Source organism: Pseudoliparis swirei, chromosome 24, assembly GCF_029220125.1.
Source record: "Pseudoliparis swirei isolate HS2019 ecotype Mariana Trench chromosome 24, NWPU_hadal_v1, whole genome shotgun sequence".
Lineage (NCBI taxonomy): Eukaryota > Metazoa > Chordata > Actinopteri > Perciformes > Liparidae > Pseudoliparis > Pseudoliparis swirei.
Genome location: NC_079411.1, coordinates 20,815,999 through 20,843,966, shown reverse-complemented (window position 1 = coordinate 20,843,966; position 27,968 = coordinate 20,815,999). Strand labels below are relative to the sequence as shown.

General features: G+C 45.3%; 1 protein-coding gene across 1 annotated transcript; it reads left to right on the top strand.

Annotated features, from left to right (window-relative positions):
• The first annotated feature begins 122 nt into the window (after positions 1-122).
• Positions 123-16,762, top strand: nomo (nodal modulator). The gene is made up of 31 exons (XM_056410164.1): positions 123-322; positions 1,192-1,281; positions 1,371-1,416; positions 1,527-1,627; positions 1,735-1,841; positions 1,954-2,026; positions 2,645-2,797; positions 2,998-3,135; positions 3,812-3,901; positions 3,982-4,087; positions 4,246-4,396; positions 4,593-4,770; positions 5,137-5,278; positions 5,365-5,496; positions 7,119-7,255; positions 7,332-7,419; positions 7,579-7,642; positions 8,014-8,109; positions 8,187-8,414; positions 8,878-8,960; positions 9,131-9,290; positions 9,406-9,532; positions 10,013-10,126; positions 10,419-10,546; positions 10,650-10,791; positions 10,889-10,972; positions 11,754-11,864; positions 11,988-12,089; positions 13,375-13,494; positions 13,921-14,013; positions 15,067-16,762. Exons 1-31 carry the CDS (start codon positions 167-169, stop codon positions 15,196-15,198), a joined length of 3,672 nt encoding a protein of 1,223 aa, XP_056266139.1. The 5' UTR covers positions 123-166; the 3' UTR covers positions 15,199-16,762.
• The last annotated feature ends 11,206 nt before the right edge of the window (positions 16,763-27,968 follow it).

The following is a 27,968-nucleotide window of genomic DNA, read 5'->3' as shown; positions in this document are numbered from 1 at the left end:
GTGCCCGTTCTAGTTGCTCTCGTTGCACTACCACCTCCGCCCCAGCAGGGGGCGCTGCTCGCGGCGGTCCGCTCGGTCCTTTGACAGCTGCTCAGCTGGTCCGGAACCGGAGGCAGCGTGCTGTTGCTCGGCTAGTCAAGAGATCAGTCAGCTAAAAAAAATAACAATGTTGAGAATTACGATCCGGGCGGACGTGGGAGCCCTCTGGGTGTTATTCTGCATCACCTATTCCCAGTTCTTGACCGTCTCCTCCGACGACGTCGTGGTGGCGTGCGGCGGCTTCGTGAAATCCGACGTTGAGATCAACTACTCGCTGATCGAGGTGAGGAGTGCAAACCCAACGGCTGGCTCGCGGCTAGCTAGCTTAGCTCGCGGCTAGCTGGTCCGTCGCAGTGAGCTGAAGGTTAGGCGGAGGCTGGAGATTTAATTCGGGTGTAGTTTGAATGAAACGACCACGGCAGCGGTCTACTTTACCTCGCGGACGGCTTTCTGTTGCGGGCAAACACCAATTGGCACAATGTATTTGACGTTGGTTCTACGTCAATGTAGCTAGCTATGTGCTAGCTAACCTGGTTCGCTGCTGCGGATGTTTTCTCTGCTGCTGTCACGGTCGACTGAAAAAAACCATTATGTTATGTTTATATCACCGTTGTTGTACTTTATTTGTTTTAAACGCTGTTCACTCCTAAACACGAGGAGTAACTACGTTAGGTGCTCGCCAACGGTCCTAATCTGCTCATTCACAGGCTCCATCGGATTAGCCCTTTGCTTACGTTAATTAGTGACATTAACTAAACCCCAGATAGACTGGTCCGTGTGTAATTGACTGAATTAATACATATATATATATATGTGTATGTGTGTATGTATATATATGTGTGTGTATATATGTATATATTTATTATATATGTGTATATATATTTATTATGTATGTATGTATATATATATGTATGTATATAATATATTCATTCTTTGAAATATTTTTTTTTGAGCAATCATAGGTTAGGGCACTTAGAAGCTAGATAGCTTCAGCCTTGACCCTTTCGATCAGTCACTTTATTCTTTTGTTTGATCGTTGTATATTTTGCTGATCGATATAAACTCAACTAATCACTCGGCGTAGCAGTAGCGTGAAAGCAACATAAACTGAATAATGTAATGATCGGTGTGTTTGTCTTCTTTCACCATCAGATCAAACTGTACACCAAACAAGGTTCCTTGAAATATCAAACTGATTGTGCTCCAATCAATGGCTACTTCATGATCCCTCTCTATGATAAGGTATGAGATCCACCTCCGTTGAGAGCTTTTAACTCTTGTTTTGTTTCCTCTCACTAATCGTAATCTCCGGACGTGTCTCTTTCACACAGGGAGACTTTGTTTTGAAGATTGAGCCCCCTCTCGGGTGGAGCTTTGGTAAGATTATACACCAGCCGTCCACTAAATGCTACGAGCTGGCTTGCATTATTTTCTTGCTTCATTTTTTTGTGGTTTGTGATTTTTTTGGTGGTATTTTCTCTCATCAGAACCGACCAGTGTCAACCTCCATGTGGATGGAGTGAGTGACATCTGTACGAAAGAAGAAGACATCAACTTTGTTTTCACTGGCTTCTCAGTTTCCGGAGCGGTGAGCATTCTGAAGGATTTCATGCCTCCGTTAATAGAAATATTTAGTCTTAAACACCGTAAAAAGTGTATCTGTGCACAACGGGTCATACATCGCTCTCTCTTCAGGTTCTGAGTAAAGGCCATATCCTGGGTCCAGCTGGTGTAGAAGTCAGACTCACCCGAGCGGGAACAGAGGAGCGACTTCAGAGCGTCCTCACACAGCCCGGAGGGAAGTGAGTGGCTCTCGACCTTCTTTCCTCTTAAGGCTCTACATGTGTTATTCTGTTTAAACGTATGTCATCTGGTTCGATGGCTTTTTTCTTTATTTTGATCTTCCTAAAACAGGTACACCTTTTCAAAAATACTTCCTGGAAATTATGACATCACAGCTGCCCATCCCTCCTGGACTCTGGAGCAGGTTTGTACCTTCACTTCAGTTTTTTTTATTCGGTCTTATCGACTTTACAGACTTTCTTTCGGAACATGAATGCATCCGATGTGATATTGCTCTTGCCTTTTTTCCAGGAACATTTAAAATTGTTCTTTCGGGTTTGCTTTGTCATGAATTGGAGCTAGAAAGTCCTCATTTAAGGTGGTCATACACGAGCAAATTTCTTTTATTTAGAAGAGAGATCTGGGAACACGCCATATGTATAAACTGAATCGCACACAAACACTGTAAAATAAAAAATATACCAGTAGACTACATATCAATATTTTTGCTCAGATTATTAACAGAATACCCACATTGATGATTTTAAAATATGGAATTAAGACCATCGCAATACATCAACACACTGTTGCGTAGAGACTTTAGGAACAGGGGACGGATCCGCAGGTTTCTAACTGGATTTCAGTCAGATCAGACATCATTTTGTATTAACACAGTATAGCAGTTCTTCATCCAAGTCTTTGATACTCGGAGGAACGCGTGATGTCAGCGGCCTTTTTTAAATTTGATCTCACTGCTCCCGACGACAACGTCATTCCCATCCTCACGGTAACTTCCATGGTGACCTTCTCCATCTTCCCACAGAGCACCACCTCCGTGCTCGTCTCCAACGCCAACGCCCCGGCCGTCGACCATCTGGTCGTCGGGGGCTACGATGCCTCGGGGGAGGTCCGCAGTGATGGGGAGCCCATGAAAGCGGTCACCTTCCTGCTGTACTCGGCCAATGTGAAGAAAGAGGTAAACGGACGTTATGCAATATCTTTTTTAGAAGCTGTGAGGCGTCAAAACAGATGATTGCTGAGGGCTAGAACGCGTGTCCTGCATTATTTGTTGGAAGTCCAGTGTACTTTAATTTTTAGATGTAGGCAATTCCTGGAATATGTAATTTTGTATGAATTAGAAATGCTGAATTAAGTAAATTCTCCATGTGTGTTCAGGACATTGGGGGCTGTAACACGTCTCCAGTGGAGGGGGCCGACCCTGGGGACAACGCCCTGGTCTACATGTGCAGCGCTTTATCCAGAGAAGACGGGACCTTCGTCTTCCCCTCACTGGCCAGCGGCGAGTATACCGTGGTAAGCAGGAAGCAGACGAAGGCTGTCACCATTTCTAATCCCACTTAAAGCTGTAGTGAGAGAGTGAGAGAGAGAGAGAGAGAGAGACTGACTCCCCTGCAGCTCTTCATCTAACTGCTTCCTCTCGTTCCACCACTCTCGGGAATATTTATAACAGATTGACAACTTCTTAAATATTTAACATGTCTTATTTTGTAGCCACATTTTTAATTTAATTATTATCGTTAGCGCTAGCCTCAATGACTATGACGGTGCTTTTACTCTGACAATAAAAGCCACCCACAGTTTCCCCAATTGAATGCTTTTATTTTGAAGCAGCAGCTGTAATTTAAAACATCAGTTATGCATCGCAACGAGAACCATAACAGCGAGGCTGATGTCCATAGATAATATTACACTGTCTAGCATGCCGTTTGTTTGTTGTTTTTTCCCTTTGTGTATATTCCCAGATGATTGCGCAACATATTTTTGTAATATAAGCATGTTGACAAACTGTATAACATCATGCTGCAATCTAAAACTACCATATAGTGCAATAATGACCTAATGCAAATACATTGAGTGGGTATTGCTGGAAAATGGAAAAGCATAATTACATTTATGACATTTTAACTTGAACATTTCTTTCTTGTAAATATATTTCTGCCACTAATTCTGTTTCTCCGTCCTCCTTCAGGTGCCCTTCTACCGGGGAGAAAGGATCACCTTTGATGTCGCTCCTTCGAGGATGAATTTCAACGTGGAGCACAACAGTTTGAAACTGGAGGTAAATAATCTGATTTATATCTCAATATTAGTTTAGTGAATGTGAATAAATTTTTTCCTGCTCTTCCTTCTGCTTTACAGCCCATCTTCCGCGTCATGGGCTTCTCTGTGACCGGCCGAGTCCTCAACAGCGTGGGTGGGGAAGGCGTCCCCGATGCCACGGTGTACATCAACAATCAGATCAAAGGTATTAGAAGATACTAGAAACCCCCATGCATCAGTTTTAAAAGCGACAAAAATACCTAAATATTTAGTGGAAATGCTCATTTTAACATGTGTATTCATTGGTTCATATGTGAACACATTATTTGAACACTCTGGCTGACTGCTGCTCCGTGCTCACAGTCATCAGCAAGGAGGACGGTTCTTTCCGGTTGGAGAACATGACGGCCGGCTCGTACACCATCCGGGCCAGCAAGGAGCTCATGCTCTTTGAGCCAATCACAGTGAAGATCGCCCCCAACACGCCCCAACTTCCTGACATCATCGCAGCCGGGTACTAAATACATTTTCACAAATAAATCAAATTCTTACATCATATTAAAAAAATGAATTATAAAACTTCAGCCTCGCTGCTCTTGACCTGGTTTTCATATTTGCCCACCGAGGCGAATATGTGTTATTAAACAAGACGAAATAACCGTAATATCGCCACATTGCTGGGTCTAAACTCTTTTGTTGGTCCCTCACAGGTTCAGTTTGTGCGGCCAGATCTCCGTCAGCCGCTTGCCCGAGGGCATGAAGCAGCAGGGCCGCTACAAGGTCACTCTGACGCACCAGGGCCAGGATAAGGCCTCCAGCAGGACCACCGACTCGGACCCCCAGGGCGCCTTCTGCTTCCAGGCCAAACCCGGAGACTACAGGGTCCACGTAAGACCGACGGCGTCTGGCTCGTGAGGCCTCTGTGCATCACGTGTAACGGGAATACCTCCAAACTGACATTTGATTTAGATTAGCAAGTAAATGAACAAGAAGCATAACTTAAACTCTTGATTTTCAGATTGCTAATATGTATGTTTACAATGTAAATGATGTATATTGGATAATAATCCTAATCAACAAATTAAGTAAAGTTAAGCAGCGCAAATGTTTAGCAGATATTCAAAAATGATCCAGAATAAGTCTATATTACGATTATACTATTATAATTTGAGATGAAATGTGTTTCAGTGCTTGTATAGGAGGGATTCAAATACGTTTAACAAGGTGGCCTTTGTTCTATTTCTCCGTGTTCAGGTGACGCTCCCCGAGTCGGAGGTGAAGGCGGGCCTCTCTCTGCAGCCTCAGGCCCTGGAGGTCTCCCTGGTGGACCGGCCCCTCACAGACCTGCTCTTCTCCCAATTCTTGGCTTCAGTCTCTGGAAAAGTCTACTGTTTAGGTGAGGACCTGTTCCTCTGTTGCTGGAAGAACATTTTTTTATTTATTTTTTTAAACGTATGACATTCTTGTGTGGTTGACCTCCAGCGTCCTGCGATGACCTCTCGGTGACCCTGCAACCAGTGAGTCGGCAGGGAGAGCGGAGAACGGTGGCTCTGTCGGGCAGCAGTGACGTCCTCAGCTTCTCCTTTGACGATGTTTTACCCGGGAAATACAAAGGTCAGGATGCGTTGCCGCTGACACGTACAACTGACACGTACAACTGACACGTACCGCTGACACGTACCGCTGACACGTACCGCTGACACGTACCGCTGACACGTACCGCTGACACGTACAACTGACACGTACAACTGACACGTACAACTGACACGCATAACTGACACGCATGCAACCGACACGCATCGCGCTGACACGCACCGCTGACACGCATAACCTGACACGCATCGCTGACACGCACCGCTGACACGCATCGCTGACACGCATAACCGACACGCATAACCGACACGCATAACCGACACGCATAACCGACACGCACAACTGACACGCATCGCTGACACGCACCGCTGACACGCATCGCTGACACGCATCGCTGACACGCATAACCGACACGCATAACCGACACGCATAACCTGACACGCATCGCTGCCACGCACCGCTGACACGCATAACCGACACGCATAACCGACACGCATAACTGACACGCATCGCTGACACGCACCGCTGACACGCATAACCGACACGCATCGCTGACACGCACCGCTGACACGTACAACTGACACGTACAACTGACACGTACCGCTGACACGTACCGCTGACACGTACAACTGACACCGCTGACACGTACAGCTGACAGGTACCGCTGACAGGTACCGCTGACACGTACCGCTGACACGTACCGCTGACACGTACCGCTGACACGTACCGCTGACACGTACCGCTGACACGTACCGCTGACACGTACCGCTGACACGTACAACTGACACGTACAACTGACACGTACCGCTGACACGTACCGCTGACACGTACCGACTTTTAATAATGGCAGTATCAATCCTCGTGTTAGGAACTGGTGGTTGTGAGTCGCTGCGGTCTACAGGGTTCGTACGGTCATGGAAAACCTGGAAAAGTGATGGAATTTTAAAATAGTCATTTCCAGGCCTGGAAAAGTCATGGAACAAACTTAAATCATAAAAGTTTGGGGAAAGTCATGGAAATGTGTTATTATCACATCATTTCCGCCGAGTTTGAAATAATTATTATGTTTTTTAAAGAAAGACGCTCAAAATATAAGCCGGCGTACGCTCTCAATACGGCCAATGTTCTAAATTTGCTATGTTTATACCGAGATTTCAGTTTGGTCATGGACATTTGGTTTAAAGTCATGGAAAAGTCATGGAAATCCATTGGTCAAAATGTGTAAGAACCCTGGGTCTACATGCACATGACCGTTGTTTATGTACTGATTCCTCCGCCCTATGAACATTTCTGTTCAGAAATCCAATTACTCTCTCAGGATTGTGGTGGAAATCAATTAGTAATGAGCAGCGTCCGATCATTATTAAAATTTCGCAGCTTTCAGGAACCTCTGTTAGTCAACCGGTGTTTCTGTAGCTTCTGGCGCCGCCTCCATCTCACACACACGGCGTCTTTTAAGGTGTGTCTACTCGGCTTGTCGTTGCCACGGCGAAGACGTTTTCTTTGATGAGATGACAACAAGATGTTGTTATAATGACAATCACAAGACGAGCCTGGGCCTGAAGTGATCACTGGCATTCACATCTGTTGTGTGACTTCTAGTCTGTTTATTGATTATCGGTCGTCTCCTCTCGGGCTCACAGTGAGCATTCCTCAAGAGGAGTGGTGCTGGAAGCACAAGTCTACGGAGGTGGAGGTTCTGGACTCCGATGCCCTGGGGGTGGAGTTCAGACAGATTGGCTACATCCTGCGCTGCTCCCTCTCCCACGCCATCACCTTGGTGAGTAAGCGGGCCTCGTGTTGGTTGTTAAAGTCGTTCTTCTGATCGTGACTGATCGTGTGTTGCGACCCCACAGGAGTTCTTCCAAGACGGCAGCAAGCCCGAGAACGTCGGCGTGTACAACCTCTCGAAGGGAGTCAACCGCTTCTGCCTCTCGAAACCTGGTGAGGGTCATTCTGCTGACCGCGTGAGCTAAATATAGCATGGATTAGCATATGGAGAATGTAACAATATCAGAGTACAGTGTACTGAGCTCAAACTGTCTCAAAGGTCCGTCTAAAACTGGAGCAAAGTAATGAATCCACTACAATGTGCTTGTCCAGGTGTTTACAAAGTCACCCCTCGCTCCTGCCACCAGTTCGAGCAGGACTTCTACACCTACGATACGTACGTATTGAGATGCGGTTTCCTGGGTTTAACCCTCCTGTTACCTTCACATTTACTAACATATTTTACCCTCGGGGTCAATTTGACCCCAGCATTTAAAACCTCCAGAAAATTATTAGAATTAATATTGTTTCCCCAAGTTTAAGTGTGAGGTACTTTATGTTTGTTTGTTGACTACCTAAATAGCCCTTTAAATATATAAAAAAGTTGATATTTCTTATATGTTTGACAAATTGACCCCAAAGAACACCGACGTTAAACATTGAATGGGGTCAAATTGACCCGAAAGGTAACAGGAGGGTTAAAAAGGTGCTCTCCGTCTACGCGGTGCCATCGAGTGTCTTGTTCATTTCCCCCCTCGTGTCCAACAGCTCGGCCCCCAGCATCCTGACCCTCACCGCGGTGCGGCATCACATCACCGGGCTCATCACCACCGACAAGATGCTGGACGTCACGGTTACCATCAAGTGAGGACTCGAGAGCGGTGAGCCGATGTCGGCTCGCCAAAACGTCCAGTTCTCATCCGTTTCTTTTCCTCCCTCAGGTCGTCCATCGAGAGCGAGCCGGCGCTGGTGCTCGGTCCCCTGCGCAGCCTGGAGGAGCAGCGGCAGGAGCAGCAGCTGCAGGAGATCCAGCTGCGGCGCCAGGAGCGAGAGCGCCGCGCCGCCGAGGAGGCGGACGGCGGCGCGGCCCGAGACGAGAGCCCGCCCATCCAAGAGAAGGCCGACGAGCTGACCGGCCCCTTCCACTACGAGTTCTCCTACTGGGCCAGGTCAGTTGTGCTGTTTTTTTAATTTTATTTTTTTATACACCTCGTGTTTCTTGCTTCGTGTAGCACCAAATACGACGTGACCGCAACGGTGTCGCCATGACAACGGAGCTGACATCACAGGGGCCACGGTTTACAGATGTGGCAGCCGCAACCAATACGATTGAAGCAGCTTCGAAAAGATATTGTTTACTGCCCGGCGTAGTCGGGGAGGAATGAAACGGAACTCCTTACACTAAGACCACGATGTTGTCTATGCACTTTATGTTGTCTATATGTTGCACAATTCACTTTATGTTGCACAATTCAATTCACTTTATGTTGGACAGAAGAGAAACGTAATTTCAATCTTCTGTATGTTTGCACATATGAAAAATTGACAAATAAAACTGACTTTGACGATGTCGAGGAGTCTTGAACCCACGTGATGATGCAATGAGGTAACGCCGACTGTATGACGGCACAGGGCTGGAGAGAAGATCACAGTGACGCCCTCATCCAAGGAACTGCTCTTCTACCCTCCTGAGGTAGAGGCCACTATCACTGGAGGTGAGTTCACACACACACACACACACTGTAGTCTTAGCAAACTGTCTACGAGTGCTAATAATATCCACTGTGGGTTGTATGGACAAAGAACGGATGAATAAAGTCCCACCTGTAAGCTACACAGTAATGACTCTCGCCCCCTCTCTCTCTCTCTCTCTCTCGCTCCTCAGAGTCGTGTCCGGGTCGTCTGGTGGACATCGCAGGGCGCGCCGGTCTCTTCCTGGAGGGCAAGGTGTCCCCAGAGCTCCAGGGTGTGGAGATCTCCATCACTGAAAGAGGAGCTGCTGCTCCACTCATCACCGTGGCCACCAGTGAGATGGGAGCCTACAGGTATGAGAGCCCACATGTTTACCACGACGGGCACTGAGTCGAGGCGGAGTATTGTGATCGCAGTATACTGCTGCAGACGGGCAGTCCTCACCCCTGTGTGGCTCCTCCCCCTCAGCGTGGGGCCGCTCCACAGCGACCGGCAGTACAACATCAGTGCCAGTAAAGAAGGCTTCATCCTCAGCCCCGTGGAGGGAACCCGGGGGGATTTCAAGGCCTTCGCTCTGGCTGGCGTCACCTTCAAGGTACAACGTGACCCGTACCGACGCAGCTCGGTGGCTCAGTGGTTAGCACTGTCGCCTCACAGCAAGAAGGCCCTGGGTTCGAATCCCGGTCGTTCCAGGTCCTTTCTGTGTGGAGTTTGCATGTTCTCCTCGTGTCTGCGTGGGTTTACCCCGGGTACTCCGGTTTCCCCCACCATCATAAAGACATGCACCGCAGCCTCACCCCGGCTCGTATGTATGTGAATGAATGTTGGTGGTGGGGGAGGGGCCGTAGGCGCTGAATGGCTGCCACGCTTCCGTCAGTCTGCCCCAGGGCAGCTGTGGCTACTGATGTAGCTTACCACCACCGGGATGACTGTGTGTATGACTACTGGACTCTGGACTGTAAAGCGACTTCGAGTGTATAGAGAAGCGCTGTATAAAATAAATGATTATTATATTATTATCTCCGGGTCCACCGGCCTCTTATGAGCCTGAACTCTCTTTCCCTCCGTGTTTCAGATCAGATCGGAGGAGGGTGTTCCCCTGTCGGGCGTCCTCCTGTCTCTGAGTGGAGGACAGTTTCGCTCCAATCTGTTGACTCAGAACACCGGCCTGCTCACGTTTAATAACCTGGTAGGAACCCAAGAATTCATTGATTGGCTTTCACCATTCTGATTTTGTATATATGTATCTATCTTTTTTCTTTTTCTTACCTTTTCTTTATCTTTCTTTTTGTATTTTTCTTTATTTATCTTTTACCTTTTTCCATTTTTTTTCTTAATATTTTCATTCTTCATTTCTTTCTTCAGCTTCTTTCTTTCTTTTTTCCTCTTTCTTTTCTTTCTTTCTTTATAAAAAAAAAATTTTATTCTTTTTTTTCTTTCTTTCCTTCCATTTGATAACCGCTGCTGTCCCCCCCCCTCAGAGTCCCGGTCAGTATTACTTTAAGCCCATGATGAAGGAGTTCCGCTTTGAGCCGGTGTCTCAGATGATCACAGTGGACGAAGGTCAGAACCTCAGTATCGACATCACGGGCATTAAGACCGCGTACAGGTGAGCACGTGCACTTTGAGGCCGATTGTTTTAAAGGATCTAACGGCAACGAAAACCAGAAAAGGTCCGCAGCCGGTGATCACGACCTCTCACTGTCCCTCAGCTGCTACGGAGCGGTGCAGTCCCTCAGTGGGGACCCGGAGCGGGACGTGGCCGTGGAGGCGTTGGGGCAGGCCGAGTGCAGCCTGTACAGCGAGGACACCGTCACCGACGAGGAGGGTCGCTTCAGACTCCGGGGTCTGTTGGTGAGTAGACATGGGGAAGGTTAAAGGCCAAAGTGCTCCACTTGTACTGTATCTTACAATCACCGAATGACCTCATGGAAATATTGTTTCTTTGCAGCCGAGTTGCAAATATGTAATCCAGCTGCGAGCAGAAGGCAACGACCACATAGAGAGGGCCTTACCGCAACAAAGAGCGATTGAGGTAAGAATCCGAGTCATTGAAGGCTTCACTCGTTTCACTTGTGAGTTTGTAATAATATGTTTGTTATACTCACAAACAGGATTTTACAACTCAACACAAGTGGTCACTAAAGCAGTGAATTTATATATGTGTGTGTATATATATATATATAAAAATGTATATGTGTGTGTGTGTATATATATATCTATATGAATTTGTGTATATATATGAATTTTTAGATATATAAATATATATTAATGAATTTATATATATATATATGAATTTATATATATATCCATTTGCTGATGACCTTCATGAGATATGATCAAAATCTCCTGAATAGCTACTAAATGGACATTGTTGAGAGATTTTTAACCCCCGACTTCAATAATGCTCTTCATCCTCCAGTCCAACCAGTAACACAACATTGTGAATGTCATAGTGTTTTTACTTCTTATACCTGGCACGTAAACTTCTGTCGTTGAATCGTTACCATAACGGTGGGAACGCTGTGATTTCTAACGCTGTGCAGCCTCATCACTCGGGTCCTCTTCCCTCTGCAGAACAAAAGCAGCTGTAATCCCATTGCACTTTTTAAACCTCCGGTTTCATAATTTTTAGCTCGTTTGATAAGTGCAGGCTTCCTTATCTCTCTGGCGGGGCCGGAGAGACCTTTTTTAAATCCACTTAATTCTCTGTTATTATCCCACCGAGCGACTTGTGGGAAGCCTGATCCACGCTTTACATTGGGGAGCGAGCCCGGGGTCGCGTCTGCTCATTAAACTCCGTGTTCCCCTTTCAGGTCGGCAGCACCGACATCGAAGGGGTCAACATCATCGCCTTCAGGCTCATCAACCAGTTTGACCTCAGTGGAAACGTCCACACGACCTCTGAACACCTCGCCACGCTATCGGTAGGACTCCTTAAATCATCCCTCCTGTCTTACTTTGGTCTAATTTTTTTTATTCAACCTACATTTCTAACAGAATTAACAACGTAGACGTTTTCCGACTCCTTCAACCTTTTCTTCGTCCAGGTGAAGCTTTACAAAAGTGACAATCTGGACAACCCGATCAACAGCGTCTCTCTGGGGCAGTCGCTCTTCTTCAACTTCCCCCCCCTGGACCGAGACGGAGAGGTACCTGCTGCTCTTTCATTGGAAAACCACCGCCGTGCGGCCCGGACCAATCAAACGCTTCCCTCACAGTCCTAAAACCGAGTCAGATTGTCTCGTCGGGGTTCGTACGCTCATGGAAAACCTGGAAAAGTCACCTGCCGCACACGATGCGTTCAAACACCTCTTTCCCGATCGACCGTTAAATGTCTGAATAGATTTTAGTCGCAATAAACCTCACTGGAGTTTGACTGCGTCGGCAAATGTGTGATGTCACAGAGAATAACGTCAATAATCGCTGCTATTTCACATAATTCCCTTTTCAGAGAGATTCTTCAGGGTTCATGGAAAAACTGGAAAAGTCATGACATTTTAAAAAGGTTATTTCCAGGCCTGGAAAAGTCCTTTACAGGGTGTCCGCGGGTCCTTAAAAAGTCTTAAATTGCTTTTCCAAAAAATAAGGCCTTAAAAAGTCTTAAATTGTCTTAAATTCAGATTGGATTGGTCTTAAATTTTTTGGGTGTCATGTCACTGCGTATATGAGGCAATCTGTTCTGCCAGGTCTAAAATGTTGCTCCGGTCGCTCTGCGGTGTCTCTGGTGTCACCGGGGCCACGCCCCTTCTCTTAAAGGGGCCCCGCGTATTCGGTCCCATCCCCTACAACGTGAAGCATCGGCTACTTTAGAAAACATGGCAGGATGCAAGTTCAACAACGGCTTGAAAAGAACGAGTGTTTCTGGTCACGGTCGGTGAAATGCTTCTGAAGCTGCGTTAAATATAATTTACAACAGCAATGACATTTTTGTGTTATCCTTTCGCATTACACCATACTGTTCATTTTGAACAGACATCAGTGTGTTTAGATTAATGTATATTTCCACTTTTGATTTGTATTTCCATCACAAGTTAGGTCTTAAATTTTATTTAAACGTGGTCTTAAAAAGTCTTAAATTTCACTTGTTTATTCCTGTAGACACCCTGCTTTAAAAAAAATCCAAAAAGTTTTGGAAAAGTCCTGGAAATGTGTTATATTCAAGTCTTCATTCACGCCGAGTTTGAGATAATGAATGTTTTTAAAAGAAAGACGCTCAACACTCGCGCTATCATTAACTTTTTGCCCTGCGAGTGAACGCACCGTACCTGAAAGCTTCGGTGGCCATAGCAACAGTAGCTCAGGGATAATCCACGTTCACGTTAACATGGAAATGTGATTTAGAGTCACGTAAAATCAGTTTGTCAAGTTGTGTATGACCTCTATTCCACGGATACTCTACATTTCACTTTATTTTCTAACCTGTCGTCTCTCCAGAGCTACGTCCTGATGCTGTACTCCACGCTGTCCCGCTCGCAGTACGACTTCACGCTGCCTCAGGTCACCTTCACGGCCAACGGCTACCACAAGCACGTCACGCTCACCTTCAACCCCTCCGTAAGACCCGCCGCCTCTTTCCATGAGACGATTTTAGCTTTTAACCCTTGTGTTGCCTTAGGGTCATTTTGACCCGATTCAATGTTTCACCCTCCTGTTACCTTTATATTTACTAACATATTTTACCCTTTGGGTTCAATTTGACGCCAGCAATTAAAACCTCCAGAAAATTATTAGAATTAATATTGTTTTCCAAGTTTAAGTGTGAGGCACTTTATGTTTGTTTGTTGACTACCGAAAGAACACCGACATTAAACATTGAATGGGGTCAAATTAATCCTAAGGCGGGGGGAGGGTGTAATATTGATTCGGGTCAAAATGACCCTAAGGCAACACAAGGGTTAAAGCCGGTTTCCTGCCGTATAGTGAGCCGAGTGCGTTCCCTCCGTCGTCGTCTCATCCCGGGTTGTGTGCGTTCCTCCACAGCGTAAGGTTCCCGACCAGGACGTCGCCCAGGGCTCCTACATCGCTCTGCCCCTCACGCTGCTGCTGCTGCTGGCCGCGTACAACCACGAGAAGGTACGCCGTCGCCTCCACCCGAGATGCGTTCAAAGACAGTTGAATTTCTGAATAGATTTTAGGCGCAATAAACCTCGAGGGAACTCTGCTGCGTCATACTGGAGCCCAACGTGTAATATCACAAAGAATAACGTTAATAATCGGCGCTATTTCACGTGATTCCCTTTTCAGAGTTTCTTCAGGGTTCGTTGGAATTTTAAAATGGTTAATTTATTTCCAGTCTTGGAAAAGTCCGTGAAAGAAATTAAATCTCCAAAGTTTTTGAAAATTCATGGAAATTTGTTATATTCATGTGTGCATTTACGCTGAGTTTTAAATAATCTGCTTTTAAAAGAATGACTCAACATATAAAGCCGCCGTACGCTCTTCATACTCGCACGTTTTCCGCGCTGCAAGTGAACGCACCTTAACTGAAAAGACAAATATTTATTCTAATCAAACTATTGTCTCATTAATTTGTGTCATTTAAGGTTATACACTGTATGCTTTGTAATTCTCATTGTTAGTTTAAATACAACATTTTCTAAATTTTTCATGTATACACCGAGATTTCACAAAACGTTTGATCATTGAGATTTGGATTAACGTCCGGTCCTCCATTGGTCATCCATTGATCGTCCATTGATTGTCAATTGCTCCTCCATTGGTCCTCCATTGGTCATCCATTGCTCCTCCATTGGTCATCCATTGATCGTCCATTGATTGTCAATTGCTCCTCCATTGCTCCTCCATTGGTCGGCCATTGCTCCTCCATTGGTCGGCCATTGGTCGTCCATTGCTCCTCCATTGGTCGTCCATTGGTCGTCCATTGGTCGTCCATTGGTCGTCCATTGGTCCTCCATTGGTCGTCCATTGCTCGTCCATTGGTCCTCCATTGGTCGTCCATTGCTCCTCCATTGCTCGTCCATTGCTCCTCCATTGGTCATCCATTGGTCCTCCATTGGTTGTCCATTGGTCGTCCATTGCTCCTCCATTGGTCGTCCATTGCTCGTCCATTGCTCCTCCATTGCTCCTCCTGAGTAAGGACCCTGTGTCTTGCTGCCCGCCCTGCAGGTCATCCCCTTCCTGCTGCAGCTGGTGAACCGCCTCCAGGGCGTGAGGAGCATGGCGCAGGCCAGCGGGGACAGCGCCGCTATGGATGAAGCCAAGCGGCAGGCGAAGAGGCCGAAGGCCAGGCGCACATGAGGACGCCACGGCTCGCCTCCGACCACACCCCGGGACACTAAATGGTACGCTTGTAGCCATGGCGACCGCCTCACAGAGCACTGCGCGGTACAAAGCTCTTTTAAAGCGTGGAGCGGCTCGTCGTGGACGCCGGTGAACCGTTCGGTGCACTGAGATGTGATGAGAGAAGCGCAACACGAGCCACGCCACCCGCATGACCACCACCTCCTCATCGGCCAATCGGAGTCACTGGACTGAGCTGACGCTTTACAGGTTGCTTTTTTCTGTTTTTGTTTTTACTCCAGAACTTATCGTTTTCAGAAAATTGTTAATATTTGTGATAGAATATGAGCCATTTTTATACCTTTGTAATTTATCTAGGTCAACAAAAACATTTTGTTTGTGTTTTTTAAAAGCACTTTGAGTGCTTTTGATATCAGTTCTAACATAGCTGTGAGGCACCGAGGGCGATCGAGTGTCTCGCCAGCATTCTGGTCGATTAAAAAATAATCACACCCAATTTGTGAAAGATCTAATTATAATTTCCAGTATTGGATATATAAAATAAGTTTAATTTAATTGATTACTGTGAAATCAAATGCGGATCAATAAGATTTTGAACTTGTGAAATGATCAGAAATATTTGTTTTGTATTCCTGGTTGCGTGTCATTTGTCAATGTAAATGTGTACATTTGTAATGAATATTATATTTCTTTTTTTTAACTTCATTTCACAAGCTCCACCTCTTTTTGACCTGTGTTTGTCCCGGTAAATCTGACGGGACACTGGGGTGATTATTAAAAAAAAAAAATTAAATGCCATCACAGATGTGGGATGGCGTAACGGCGGCCGACGTCGTTGACAAGCTAATTGATTAATAAATCCTTTGCGTCACACGACGTTACGCCGATGTGCTCGTCTTCCGATGGCGTTTCATAAGCTGCTCGGTGTGACGCAAGAGTGACTTCCTGTCAGTTTCAGTTTGGGGAAAGTGGGCGTCGATAGTCGGCGGGACATTTGGGTTTGAATCCTGTTTGACTAGAAATATAGTTTTCTTTGCTGTGGGGGCGGGGAGACATGAGGAGATAACAGATAGTTGATTAATTTATTAACATGTCTAATCAGACATCTATGATAGCCTCGTTTGTATGCTGGGGAGTTTCCTTCAGAAGTGTTTTTTTTTAATTTAAAGATTGTGACAAGTTAGCAGCTCCAGATTTAAGAAGACTGACATCCACAGAAGGAATTATGAATTTTAATATCTACAAAGGGTCCGTCACGACCTTGAGTAAAATTTGGAAAGATAAGGTGGAATGGCTCATCAGCTCCTTGTGTTGCCACCGAGCTGCACTGTGAAAACTATGGACCCCAATTATGATTCTGTATGTAATTAATCTCTCGGTTGTGGTTCCTCTTGATGGGAAAAGGCCGCTGACTACTGAGCTGAGAGTCCAATAGAGCTGCATTTGATTAGTTTGTTCATGAGGGAGGGAGGAGGGTGGGGGGCTGTGATTGTCATTTGGTCCGAATCTGTAAAATAAATAAGTTGAGATCTTTAATAAAGTTTGACTGGAAGGAAATGAACCTGACTGTTTTCATGGTTTCACCTCTAGGGGGCGCTGTTTGTTCACGAGAGAATATTTTCATAAATATGTTAAGAATTTTAAACTTTAAGTGGAACTACAGAACTGATATACTATATTCATTATTGATTACAAAGCGGACTACCTGTAGAACATAAATAGGAGGGAAGGGGATGAGGAGAGGAGAGGAGAGGAGAGGAGAGGCATTGAATATTGTGTGTGTGTGTGTGTGTGTGTGTGTGTGTGTGTGTGTGTGTGTGTGTGTGTGTGTGTGTGTGTGTGTGTGTGTGTGTGTGTGTGTGTGTGTGTGTGTGTGTGTGTGTGTGTGTGTGTGTGTGTGTGTGTGTGTGTGTGTGTGTGTGTGTGTGTGTGTGTGTGTGTGTGTGTGTGTGTGTGTGTGTGTGTGTGTGACACGTGGTCACCAGATCAAAAAGCGCCCGGATGGGATCAAACGTCCGGCGTCATTCATCTGAATATTTCCGAGTGTTTGGTCACACGTGCCTCTTATTACAATGAAACCTCCACGTTCACTGTGTTTGCTCAAAGGCAGTTGACCCAGCGCTCAGAGCCAACACACACACATGGGATTCCACTGAGATTCTCATTTTCTCCGCTGATGAATTGCAGACGGCCTCCTCCTCCTCTTCCGCCTCGACAGCGCCGACCTTCGGGGGCGGAGAAAAGCCATCGGGGTCAAAAAAAAATGAATGTAAAATATCCCATTAGCCTCCGTGGCACATTGGATCTGAGGCTCGGTGCCGACGCCTTCTCTTCAATTCAAAGCTGCAATCATCACTTATTTTATGTTTCACGGTCCCTTGATTGCTTGTATGTGAAATACTTTGTGGGGATGAACGCTCACAGAGCTCTGGATCTTTAGTTCCTCTCATCGGCGTCACCTCCAGGAGCAGCTGGCGTCTAGTTTTAGAACAGAAACGAGACAAATGAATGATTAGTTGGTGAATACTCGGCAGCTATGGAAACGGATATTTCCCTCTGGACTAAGAACTGGAAAATGTAAGTTGAGTTGCCTTCATTTTAAGTTGTAATGCAAACAATTGATTTGAAAACAATCCAATTATTACATACATCTGACTTAAAGCAAGTGTGTTAATCTTACTTATTAATTTAAGTTGATAAAAACTTAATTCAATTTCCTGTTTCCAAATGAAGTAATTCAATCAAGTTGATCCAACTATTCTTTTCTTTACAGTGCGCGGCAGTCGATGGAGACCAAAATAAGAGAGCGAACACGACTTCTAAAAAAAGTTAAATTAATATAAATGAGTGTAAAGTCAAACAAATTTTAAAAAAACATTCAAACTTTTGCCTTTTTGATTTTGAGAGTTAAAAGGGGACAATATGTTGACTTTATATTTCGGATGGACGCATAAAAGACACAAACATTGAAGCAGCTCTTTTAATATCAATAATACAACTTTCATGATACCAAGACAAGACGACATCTCTTTGATCACAAGGAAAAATCACGAGTCACTTTGAATCCGTTCTGTTCAACAATGTAGATTTTAAAAGGTCAAATTTAAGAGAGATAAGTTTAAAATGCTTGACTTGTATTCACATCCGTCTTTTACTTTGACATCTCTTTGCTTTTCCTGGAAGGCGAGCCGTGTACCGCCTCCCTGTTTTCTAATCCTCTTCTTGAACACTGAGTGTGTGACACTGACCTCTGACCTCTGGCCGTCCTCATCATGCCGTGTGTTCCCCTTCCCTCCACCCCCCTCCCCTCTGGCCCTTTTCCAAAAACCCTCGTGAGGTCTCACTCCTCCGACGCCTCGTGGATCTCGTGATGAGCGTTCGGGCGCTCTCTGTCTCGCCGCCCTCCCATTGGCTCTTAGATATTTGTGTTGGGAGTCACGGTGAGAAAAGCACAGACATGACGGTAATAAAAAAGCTGTCTCTGGAAAGGACTGACTGTCTCTCTCTCTCTCTGCCTTACTCTATCTCGTTTCATCTCCTATCTCCTTTTCCTTCCCTCATCGCTCTCCTCAGCTCTCGGTTCCGATACACTGGTGCCGAAGTCCATATACTGTCATCTGTACGATCAATGGAGTCTGACGGGAGGGGAGGAGGGGGGAGACAGAGGTGTGTGTGTGTGTGTGTGTGTGTGTGTGTACGAGGGATGAAGTTGATCACACTCGAGTTGTAGAAGTCCTTGAGTAAAGCTACGTTGTGCAGGAGGACAAAAGGGGGCGGGGCTTGGCTGCTGACACCTTGACCAAAGGGCTCCGGTACACGGAGACCTTTCCTCAGTGGGATGAGATCTGAATGTTAAAATATTTAACGGCAGCTTGCAGCGCGACCGGTATCGATTAAAGCCCGAGCGGTCATTACAGCTGCCCTTCTGGACCGGGTGTGGGCCGGACTTAATTCAACCGCAGCGAAGCCGTCACACAGTTTCCTGTGTGAAACGTGGTCATGATGCATGAATGTGTTTTACTGTGTTTGGGGGTAAAGTATTCGTCATGTTCAACTTTGCTGTAAAGGCCCTCTAGTCTAGGGGGTACCTGAAGGCCCTCTAGGGGGTACCTGAAGGCCCTCTAGGGGTACGTGAAGGCCCTCTAGCTCGGACGGGCTCGATTCACCGGGTGGGTTTGTTTACAAATGGGTTGCAGGTCTATTCTTTTGCAGTCGGGTCTTTTGTGGTTGGAGTACCGCTCAAACTCTTTGAAAAGCCTCTTCCACCCGGTCAACGTCTGAAACATGTAGAATGTTCCGCTGTTCACTCGCCCACACAGCAGCGACTTTATCGGCCAACTTGAAAACAGTTGTCATTTCCCTGAAGTGACAGAATTCATTGAGCAGGTTGAATATGTTTTAAGATTCTTTGTCAATGTGCCGCCAGCAGAGGGTTCGGCGCGTGAGACTCGCCTGCAGCGATAAACCCGAACTTTAAGACTCCTGAACGCGGCTCAGACGTACACACGGGTGTATCCGGTCTTTTTTCAAAATAATATATTTTTCCGACTGATTAAAAAAAAAAATTTTTAAACTTTATTTATTCACTTTTTTTCCGCGGCCCGGTTCCAACCAAGCCGCGGACCGGGGGCTGGGGACCCCTGCTCTAGGGGGTATGTGAAGGTCCTCTAGGGGTACTTGAAGGCTCTCTAAGGGCTACCTGAAGGCCCTCAGGGGGTACGCGAAGGCCCTGTAGGGTACCTGAAGGACCCTCTTCAAAGCCAGAATTTCAAGCGTCTTTCAGCACCGTCATAGAGACATAGAGTTCATAACGTAGAGTTCCTAACAGATGATTGTGGATAATGAGACGAGGAGGTGAAACCCTGAATGATAGTTTCCTCGCCTCACCCTTCACACTCCGCTGAGCGGGGGAGGGGACACTGATGATGCTGCCCGATAACACACACATGTTCTCATTAGGCCGCTTTACCTTTTTGTATTATTATTAATTAGATTAATTAAGTGTGTTAACAGTCAGCCGACTGACAGCATAGGAGGGTCTGAGAGAGGAGTTACTTTGGATATGTGTGGAGAGGCTGTTAGAGTGTGTATGTGGGGGGGGGGGGGGGGGGGGGGAGAGGTAGATTGTGTGTGTGTATCTGTGTCTATCTGTGTTTGCGTCTGTGTGTTTATCTGTGTGTGTGTCTGTCTATGTGTGTGTGTCTATCTGTGTGTGTCTGTCTATGTGTGTGTGTCTATCTGTGTGTGTGTGTGGGGGGGTGTGTGTGTGTCTGTATGTGTGTGTCTATCTGTGTGGAGGTGGGAAGGGGGCTGTGAGTGTGCGTGTGCACGTGTGTGTGTGTGTGTGAGGAGAGTGTCTTATCCTCACTGACCTCCGCTGTTGGGTAGCCGGAGGATGAAGGGATGAACAGTGGGAATGGCTGAGCGAGTGTGGGCGGCCTGTTGTTGCGAGAGGATAAAAAGACACATGGAGGAACATTGTCAGAATTCAAATTTGTGTGTGTGTGCAGCTTTTACCATCCCCCCCAAAAAAATCATTTAGCACATTCATTTGAAGAGACATTCATTAAGTTTAGCGTGAACAATCGAAGCTGAGAGCCGATTGGTCGGAACTACAAAACCACTGTTCTGCATTTTGAATATCAGCCCCAGTGATATGACTCTGAGCATCCAGTGGGGACAGAGCTGGAGCTTCTAGTGCACAGGGGTCAAACATAAGGCCCGCGGGCCGAATCACGTCATTTTATGTGGCCCCTGGCGGCTTGAAAGACATGTGATCACCTTATCTTAAAGAAATGTAAGAAAAATATCATGTGCTTTTATTTTGAAGGTTTCAAATTAAATGGATTCATGTTATAATATTAGGGACATTTTCTGATGTACACTCAAATAAACAATAATCCAATGCAACGAGAGCTATTTCACAATATGTTCAGGAGTAGTTTATACAGTGTTACAGTTACTACCGGCCCTTTAAGAGGCGGCCATGACGCTGATGTGGCCTCGCGGTGAAAAGGAGTCTGACACCCGTGTTCTAGTGGCTTCCGCAGGAGTTCAGGTCAGTTAGAAATGATCCTCTGAAGTTTAAACAGAGCCATGCTCGCTGCTTCCGGTTGTGTTGCTATGGTTACACGCTCACCGTCTCCTGGCTGAAGCTAATCATTTAGCATACAGAAATGAGTGGTGTCAAAGTCCTCATGAGACTCTCAGACGGAAAGCAAAACTATGTTGCAATAAAAAAAGCTCCAGGTGCCATCGTTAAACCTGCAGTAGCACATGTCTGGCCACAAGGGGGCAGTGGAAGGAAGCCGTGAATACACCTGTGCATATTATAACATTTTGATATCATACAGTGAAACAGTTTCATATTTTCCACATGCGGCCGACACAGAGCGACATCGTCCACCGAGAAGAGAAATCACGTAAACGCTCCACGGCGTGCTCAGCCGCTCGTTGCCTAGCAATGGGCAGGTATATGCTAAGTGTCACGGTGGGGCGCCTGTGTGTGTGCTCCTCCCCCTCCCCCCTACCATTATTTCTCTCTCCATCCCTGGTTTTTTTCTCTTCAGGTGCCAATAAGGTGATTTTGGTTCCCACAGATTTCCCGCTAGGAGGCCTGAGGAGTTCACGCTCTTCTTCTTTTTTAATCTCTGCCTGCAAACTCACATGGTGTTGTTGTTTGTGGTGGGAGGTTGAGGACAGTAGCTGAGTTTGAGGTACCCTTTACATTTACACACACACATTGAACTTCTTTGCGATTCTGGTTATTGCCCGGTACCCTCTCTGTATTTTTATCTTTTATTTTCCGAGGTAGGAGTACAGGCAGGCCTCGCCCCTCTCTCCTCCTCATCCTCCTCCTCCTCCTACGCGTTTATTAATATCACATTTTTCGCTTCCATCATTTTATAAATGAGAATAAATTGTAATTGTTGATAGAAAACATGTCACTTTGTTCATCTCTCATGTCTCACGACACGATGTGTCTCAGGTGTTGCGTAGCAACCAATTACTTGCTAACTTCAAGTTACAGTGATCAATAGATAGATCATTTTTGCGGAGGGTGCCCTTTTTTGGTTGTTTGAGCCCCCGCCCCCGACATGTCTGCACGTTCCTGATTTTCTTGTCAGGTTGTAATAGTTTATTTTGATATTGCACATGTACAGAGAGGTCTTATGCTTTAAATTAATACATATAGAAAGATATTATAACGGGAAATATTGGGGAGAATATTGATATTGTTGTTAATGTGTTATGAAGCATAGGGGTAATGTCTACTCGATGCATATGTCGATGGCAAGAAGTAATGTTATGTATGTGCATGGAGTGAATGTTAGTTTAGTATTTCAGAACTGTTGGAGCCGGTTGAAGCCCGTGAAAGTGACTTAATTCAGACAATAATAGACAGGACTTTTATTGTGAAGGTGACTAATGCTGACAATGGTAGACGGGACTTTTATTGTGAAAATACTTGACCGGGAATGACGTTTTGACTGGGGGATCATGACATTCGACCCCTCATTGTTCTAGCGGGACTTGGAACCAACGAGAAGGTGTTAAGGGTGGGACTAACCTGGGAGAATAGGTGATTGGCTGATGTGCTACTAACACACGATGCGTTGGGAGACTCGGCCTCTTTCGTTCTGATGCTGGTTAGGTAGAACACTTGTTTCCTTGGAACATTGTACCTGCGGAGCCTTACATCACCACGGAACCCACGATCGTGAGCTTTCGATTATTTGTTAAACTTTCGTTTATACTCCTTGCCATTAAATACTGTTAAACTTGATTCATCGTATCCAGTCCTGATTTTCCATCGAGCGCGAGGTGCCCCATCACAACTCTCTCTCTTCATTCTCCAGGAAGTCTTAAGGTTCCCAAAAACAAAACAAAAAAACACCCCAATCAAAGTGACGATCTCAGCGGTCTTCGCTCACGGTGTGTTTACGCAGGAGCCAAACACAAGAGCAGGTGATTTCACTGATTAGTTCCTCCCCTCTGACTGAAGGTGTGCTAATCACGCCTCGAGTGTTCGCTCCAGACGTAAACCCTCAGACGGGAACGCCGTCCGATCCAACCGACAAGTCCATCTTCATCTCTGGCGCGTCTGATCTCGTTAACGTTCATCAGCCTCTTCCGTCCGTTCATCTCTCTCTCACATGTTGCTGTCATCTTCACATCTCTTCATTCCACATCCTTCCTGTTGTTCTCGTTCATCCCCTCACACCGAGGGGATGAAGCCTTGTCTCTTCCCTATTGTAGGTGAATAAAACATGGCCTCTGGGTGCGGAGGGAGGAATAGATCCGCGGTCCGCTCGCCTCACGCTGGCCGAGTGTTGAGAGGAATACTGAGAGATCTCCTACACTGGTATACACCTTCATCTGAGGCAATCCTTGGTGTACTCACAAAACCACCATGCTTTTCATCATGAAGAAAAGTATGGGGTCAGATCAGTCTCAATACATTTAAATGCACACAGAGAGACTCACAAAAGCACACAGAACAATTCACAAATATATAAAATGTACAAATGCGCACGGTCGCAATTCACAAACAAATGCAGTGCGATCGACAAACCAACAAATCGTAATTTATTTGTGTGCATTGGAATGTATTTGTGAATCGTTCCGTGTTTAATTTGTGAGTCAATTTTTTTAATTTTTAATCCTTCTGTTATGACCCAGTGTCAAGGGGATTATTAGTGTTGTTCACCTCCCTGCCTGAGGGGGGCGCTGTGTGTTGTGTTGTGCTTTTCTTGTTTCAGGTAATTGGACGGCTATTTAGGAGGGAACCCGTGTGGTCTCTCTCTCTAGCTTCCAACCGGGCCATGCGGCGCAGCACAGTTTCCTGGGTGGGGGGGTTAGTTAGCATGTTTTCTGCTCGATAGGGAAGAAGTCTGTACTTTCTTTGTTCCTTTTGTGGTCTAGGGAAGTTAGGTGACTTGCACAGATTGTTTTGTTTGTTGTTTTGGGACAGGCCTCACCCTGAAGAATGGATGACACTTGAGTTCAAAAATAAAAACCTTTTGTTGATGATAAGCTGCCGCATTGGTCCTAATTTGGGAGGTGGGGAGACCCGTGTTAATGTCACGCTCGGGCTCCCCTAGGCCGGGCGTAACACTTCCATGTGCATTTGTAAATCAAATATATTTGTGAATCTGTGTGTTTGCATTTGTGAGTCTCTCTGTGTGTATTTCCAATTATTGAGACTGATCTGACCCCATATAAAATAGTCGTGAATACTCTTAGCGTTCTTAGGACTTCCTGATGCTCACTGTCCCAAAATGGCAGAAGGGAAATGAGGAAAAAAGGCTTTTGTGGACTCTGCACCCTCATCCTGGAATATGTTGCAGAATAATTAAAAGCTCAAAGAACTGCTAATGCCAAGTACTGCTTTAAAAAATAAGACGAAAGAAATGGAGGCAGGCTCCCAAATATGTAAATGGTTCTTAAATGAACTCTTATGTCACCGTCTCTTCACTTTTTGTCTTGTTCTGTGCTTTTTTGTTTGCAACTATGTGTGTCTTATGTTGCTGCCTGTCTTGTCCAGGTCACCCTAGAAAAAGAGACTTTAATCTGAATGGGATCCACCTGGTAAAATAAAGTTAAATAAAATAAATGTTTTTTAATTTAATAAAATAGATAACAAATAAAATAAATTCGAATAAATAAAATATATAACAAATAAAATAAAATAGAATAAATTAAATGAATAAATAAAATAAGTAAAATAATATTTAAATAAAATAAAAAAATACAAAATGTAGTCACCCCGTTGAAGGCAGGTCACCTTTCGATACTCTGCATGTGCATGAGAGAAAGACCCCTAATGCAAATATGTAATATCCCAAAACATCACAAGCTGCTGCCTGGTTATGATGCAGCTGTATCTTTCTTAGAATAAATGGTCCATCATCACTTGTTGTCTTTGGTAATTGATCGTGCATATCCTGAAAACCTCATTGGAAACATCTGCTCCTCAAGCAAAACAACCCATAATGCAACGCTGGCTTCTGGGTCCTTGCAATGAAATGACAATTACAAGTTCACAGCTCCAGCTCCTCTTCCCCCCGGAAGCCCCTTTTTGAAAACATGACATAACAAATGAGAGCAAGTCTCCCTTTAATTGATAACCTTGTTACATATACTGTATCTCCAAAGCTATTAGCGGCACCCCCGCTCCGTAGCTGCCCGGGTCACCACCGGGCCTCGTATATGAGGGCAGTCTGCATTAAATTGGTACAAGCCGGCTGGGCCTCCGTGTGCGCACCTCCACGGGGTCCCACCTGCTACCAGCTGCACGTTGATGATACAAGCAGAGGGAGGTCACTCAGGAATGTTGGACGGGAATCTGGCGATGGAGGTGTCGGGTGTCTGAGATTGTTATCGACAAAGCTGACCACATCTTTGTTCTTCCGCTTTGTGAGACGTCTGGATGCGCTTCAGAAGAGAAGAGTTTGAAGGAAAAGACTCGACACATCATGCAGCTTTGTGTCTGTAGGTAGAGTACTGATGTTGGATTATGACCTCTGACCTCCGGGGTGTTGGGGGGTTCATCTTTTGAGCTCCATGAGCATTTAAGTGGAAGATTGAAACGACAGTACATGTTTACAGGTCGTGACTCTAGAGGTGTATTTCACCAATCAATCACAGGCATTCATTTGTTTAATTCAATTTGCAATGTGAAATATGTTGTCACCTTAACGCTTATCACATTAAAGTTGGCGTAAAAGTTTTTTTCATAAGGGGTTAGCAAGCAGAAACTCCCCTTTGAGCAACAAGTTGTAGTCTCCACCAACTCCATGTCCGTTTCTAACATCTGGTCACAACAGTGTAAAATAAGATTTCTTTCCTGAGTAAAACAACAGTTATTCTGTACTTTTTAATTTCCTATCTGATCCTTTTTTCGTATTAATCCGTCATGCTGACTGCAAAGACTTCGTTTCTGTTTATTGATGTAGCGACAGCTGCCTTCTTGATGGTTCTTTTATGAACTTTATAAAACTGCAGTATGTGGTTTTCTTGTCCAAGTTCATCATCATTTTTTTCTTACTTAAATAATTATGCAATTCTTTATTTAATTGTTCAATTCATTTATACTAACTGGACAATTCGCAAGTTAATTAATTGAAATTGATCAGGGCCGTAGTCCAAAGTCAGACCTAATGAAGGGCGACTTTCATCGATTGTTTTCTTCACAGGCAACTAGCAAGATTTTTAACAATAACTAAACATCCACTATTTACCCATGAAAAATATATATATATACAGTATATACGTATACACTACCGGTCAAAAGTTTTACAACACCCCCATGTTTCCAGTTTTTATTGAAATGTAAGCAGTTCAAGTCCAGTGAATAACCTGAAATGGTACAACGGTACCAACCGTAAACTGCCAGAGGTCAAACAATAAAGTTTAATGCATTTTTTTCAGCATTGACCTATCTGTAGCCAATCAGATGTGAGTCTAATTCATTTGAAAATCCTTCTGTGTGTATTTGTAAATCAAATATATTTGTGAATTGTTCTGCGCGCATTTGTGAATCTGTGTGTTTGCGTTTTTAAGTCTCTCTGTGTGTAATTATTGATACTGATCTGACCCCATAGACTTACAACTCGGACATCTGGATCCATCTCATCCACGCTTGTCAAGATTTATTTAAAGTTTCCAATTTGTTTTTATTTGCCATTTTACATTGACATTTAAGTTAGTCCCATCCCTCTATTAGGATCGCTGAACCAACTGGAGGTGTGTGGGTGGTGATCCAGACGTCTGGCAATGGGCTACGCTAGCAGGCCTCATAAAGTTATCTCTAAACACGATATCCACCTCTTCAAATGTTGACAGTTAGCGACAGGGAAGCGCTTGCTAACGTAGCCAATCTCGATCGTTCCTTTCGACGTGCGGTTCGATCTGGACGTTAGGACAGTGGTGGTGGTGGATATATATACAAATAAGATCAGCAGGATGCTTAGCGAGTGTTTCCTGATGGACGCCCACAGGAAGGTGGACTCGAGTGGCAGCTTGGCAGCCAGTGGTGGAGAGATCCATCACGTCATGACAGGAAAGAGAGGGCTCTGACGTCTTGGCCTGCCCTGAGAGGCCAGCGCCTGTCAGCTTAATGAGGCTCCCACTGACAGGTGATATGGTTGTTAGGTTGTGTGTGTGTGTGCGTGTGGATTTTCACCCAAGTTGAACAAGTGCCTCGTTAGCATGACTCGTGGATTTAAAATGCCCGTTGTTGCATCTAGCACGTCTCCAACATGCATGTTACTCATTGATGTGTTTCTTTAAAAAATCCTATATTTGTGCAGCCTACTGAACCCCCCCCCCCCCCCCACACCCTGCCATCAAAATCTAGAAAAGTCTCTCAAGTATCCCAAAGTCACCGAGTGACTCCGACCTGCGCGAGTGCACCTGAAAACATTGCGTCTCATCTCTCGTCCTTTTCCCCTCCAGTGTGCCTCCCTGCCTTTGAAAACTCCCTCACCTCTTCCCCTCAAACCACCCACTCATCTTCCTTTCCCCATGTGAGGGTATTAGGTTCACACAGAGGAATATAAATGAATCCAGCATGGACACCTCTATTGATTTCTCCCCAAACCACAGGCACCGGGGATAATAAAGGGTTTTCCTTGCTTCCCCCCAAGTGGCCTTGCATCATATTTCTTCTTGAGGTCTTGAGGTGGAAGACCAATTGAAAGAACTGGGCTTGATACCGCCGATGCGGTCGACTGCATTAATCTGATGTGTTCACTGTAATCAGT

Excerpts from the sequence above, each read along its gene's own strand:
- nomo (XM_056410164.1), top strand. The coding sequence starts at position 167 with ATGTTGAGAATTACGATCCGGGCGGACGTGGGAGCCCTCTGGGTGTTA. Across the intron at positions 4,771-5,136 it reads CCGGAGACTACAGGGTCCAC|GTGACGCTCCCCGAGTCGGA; the intron begins GTAAGACCGACG and ends CTCCGTGTTCAG. Across the intron at positions 8,415-8,877 it reads GAGTTCTCCTACTGGGCCAG|GGCTGGAGAGAAGATCACAG; the intron begins GTCAGTTGTGCT and ends ATGACGGCACAG.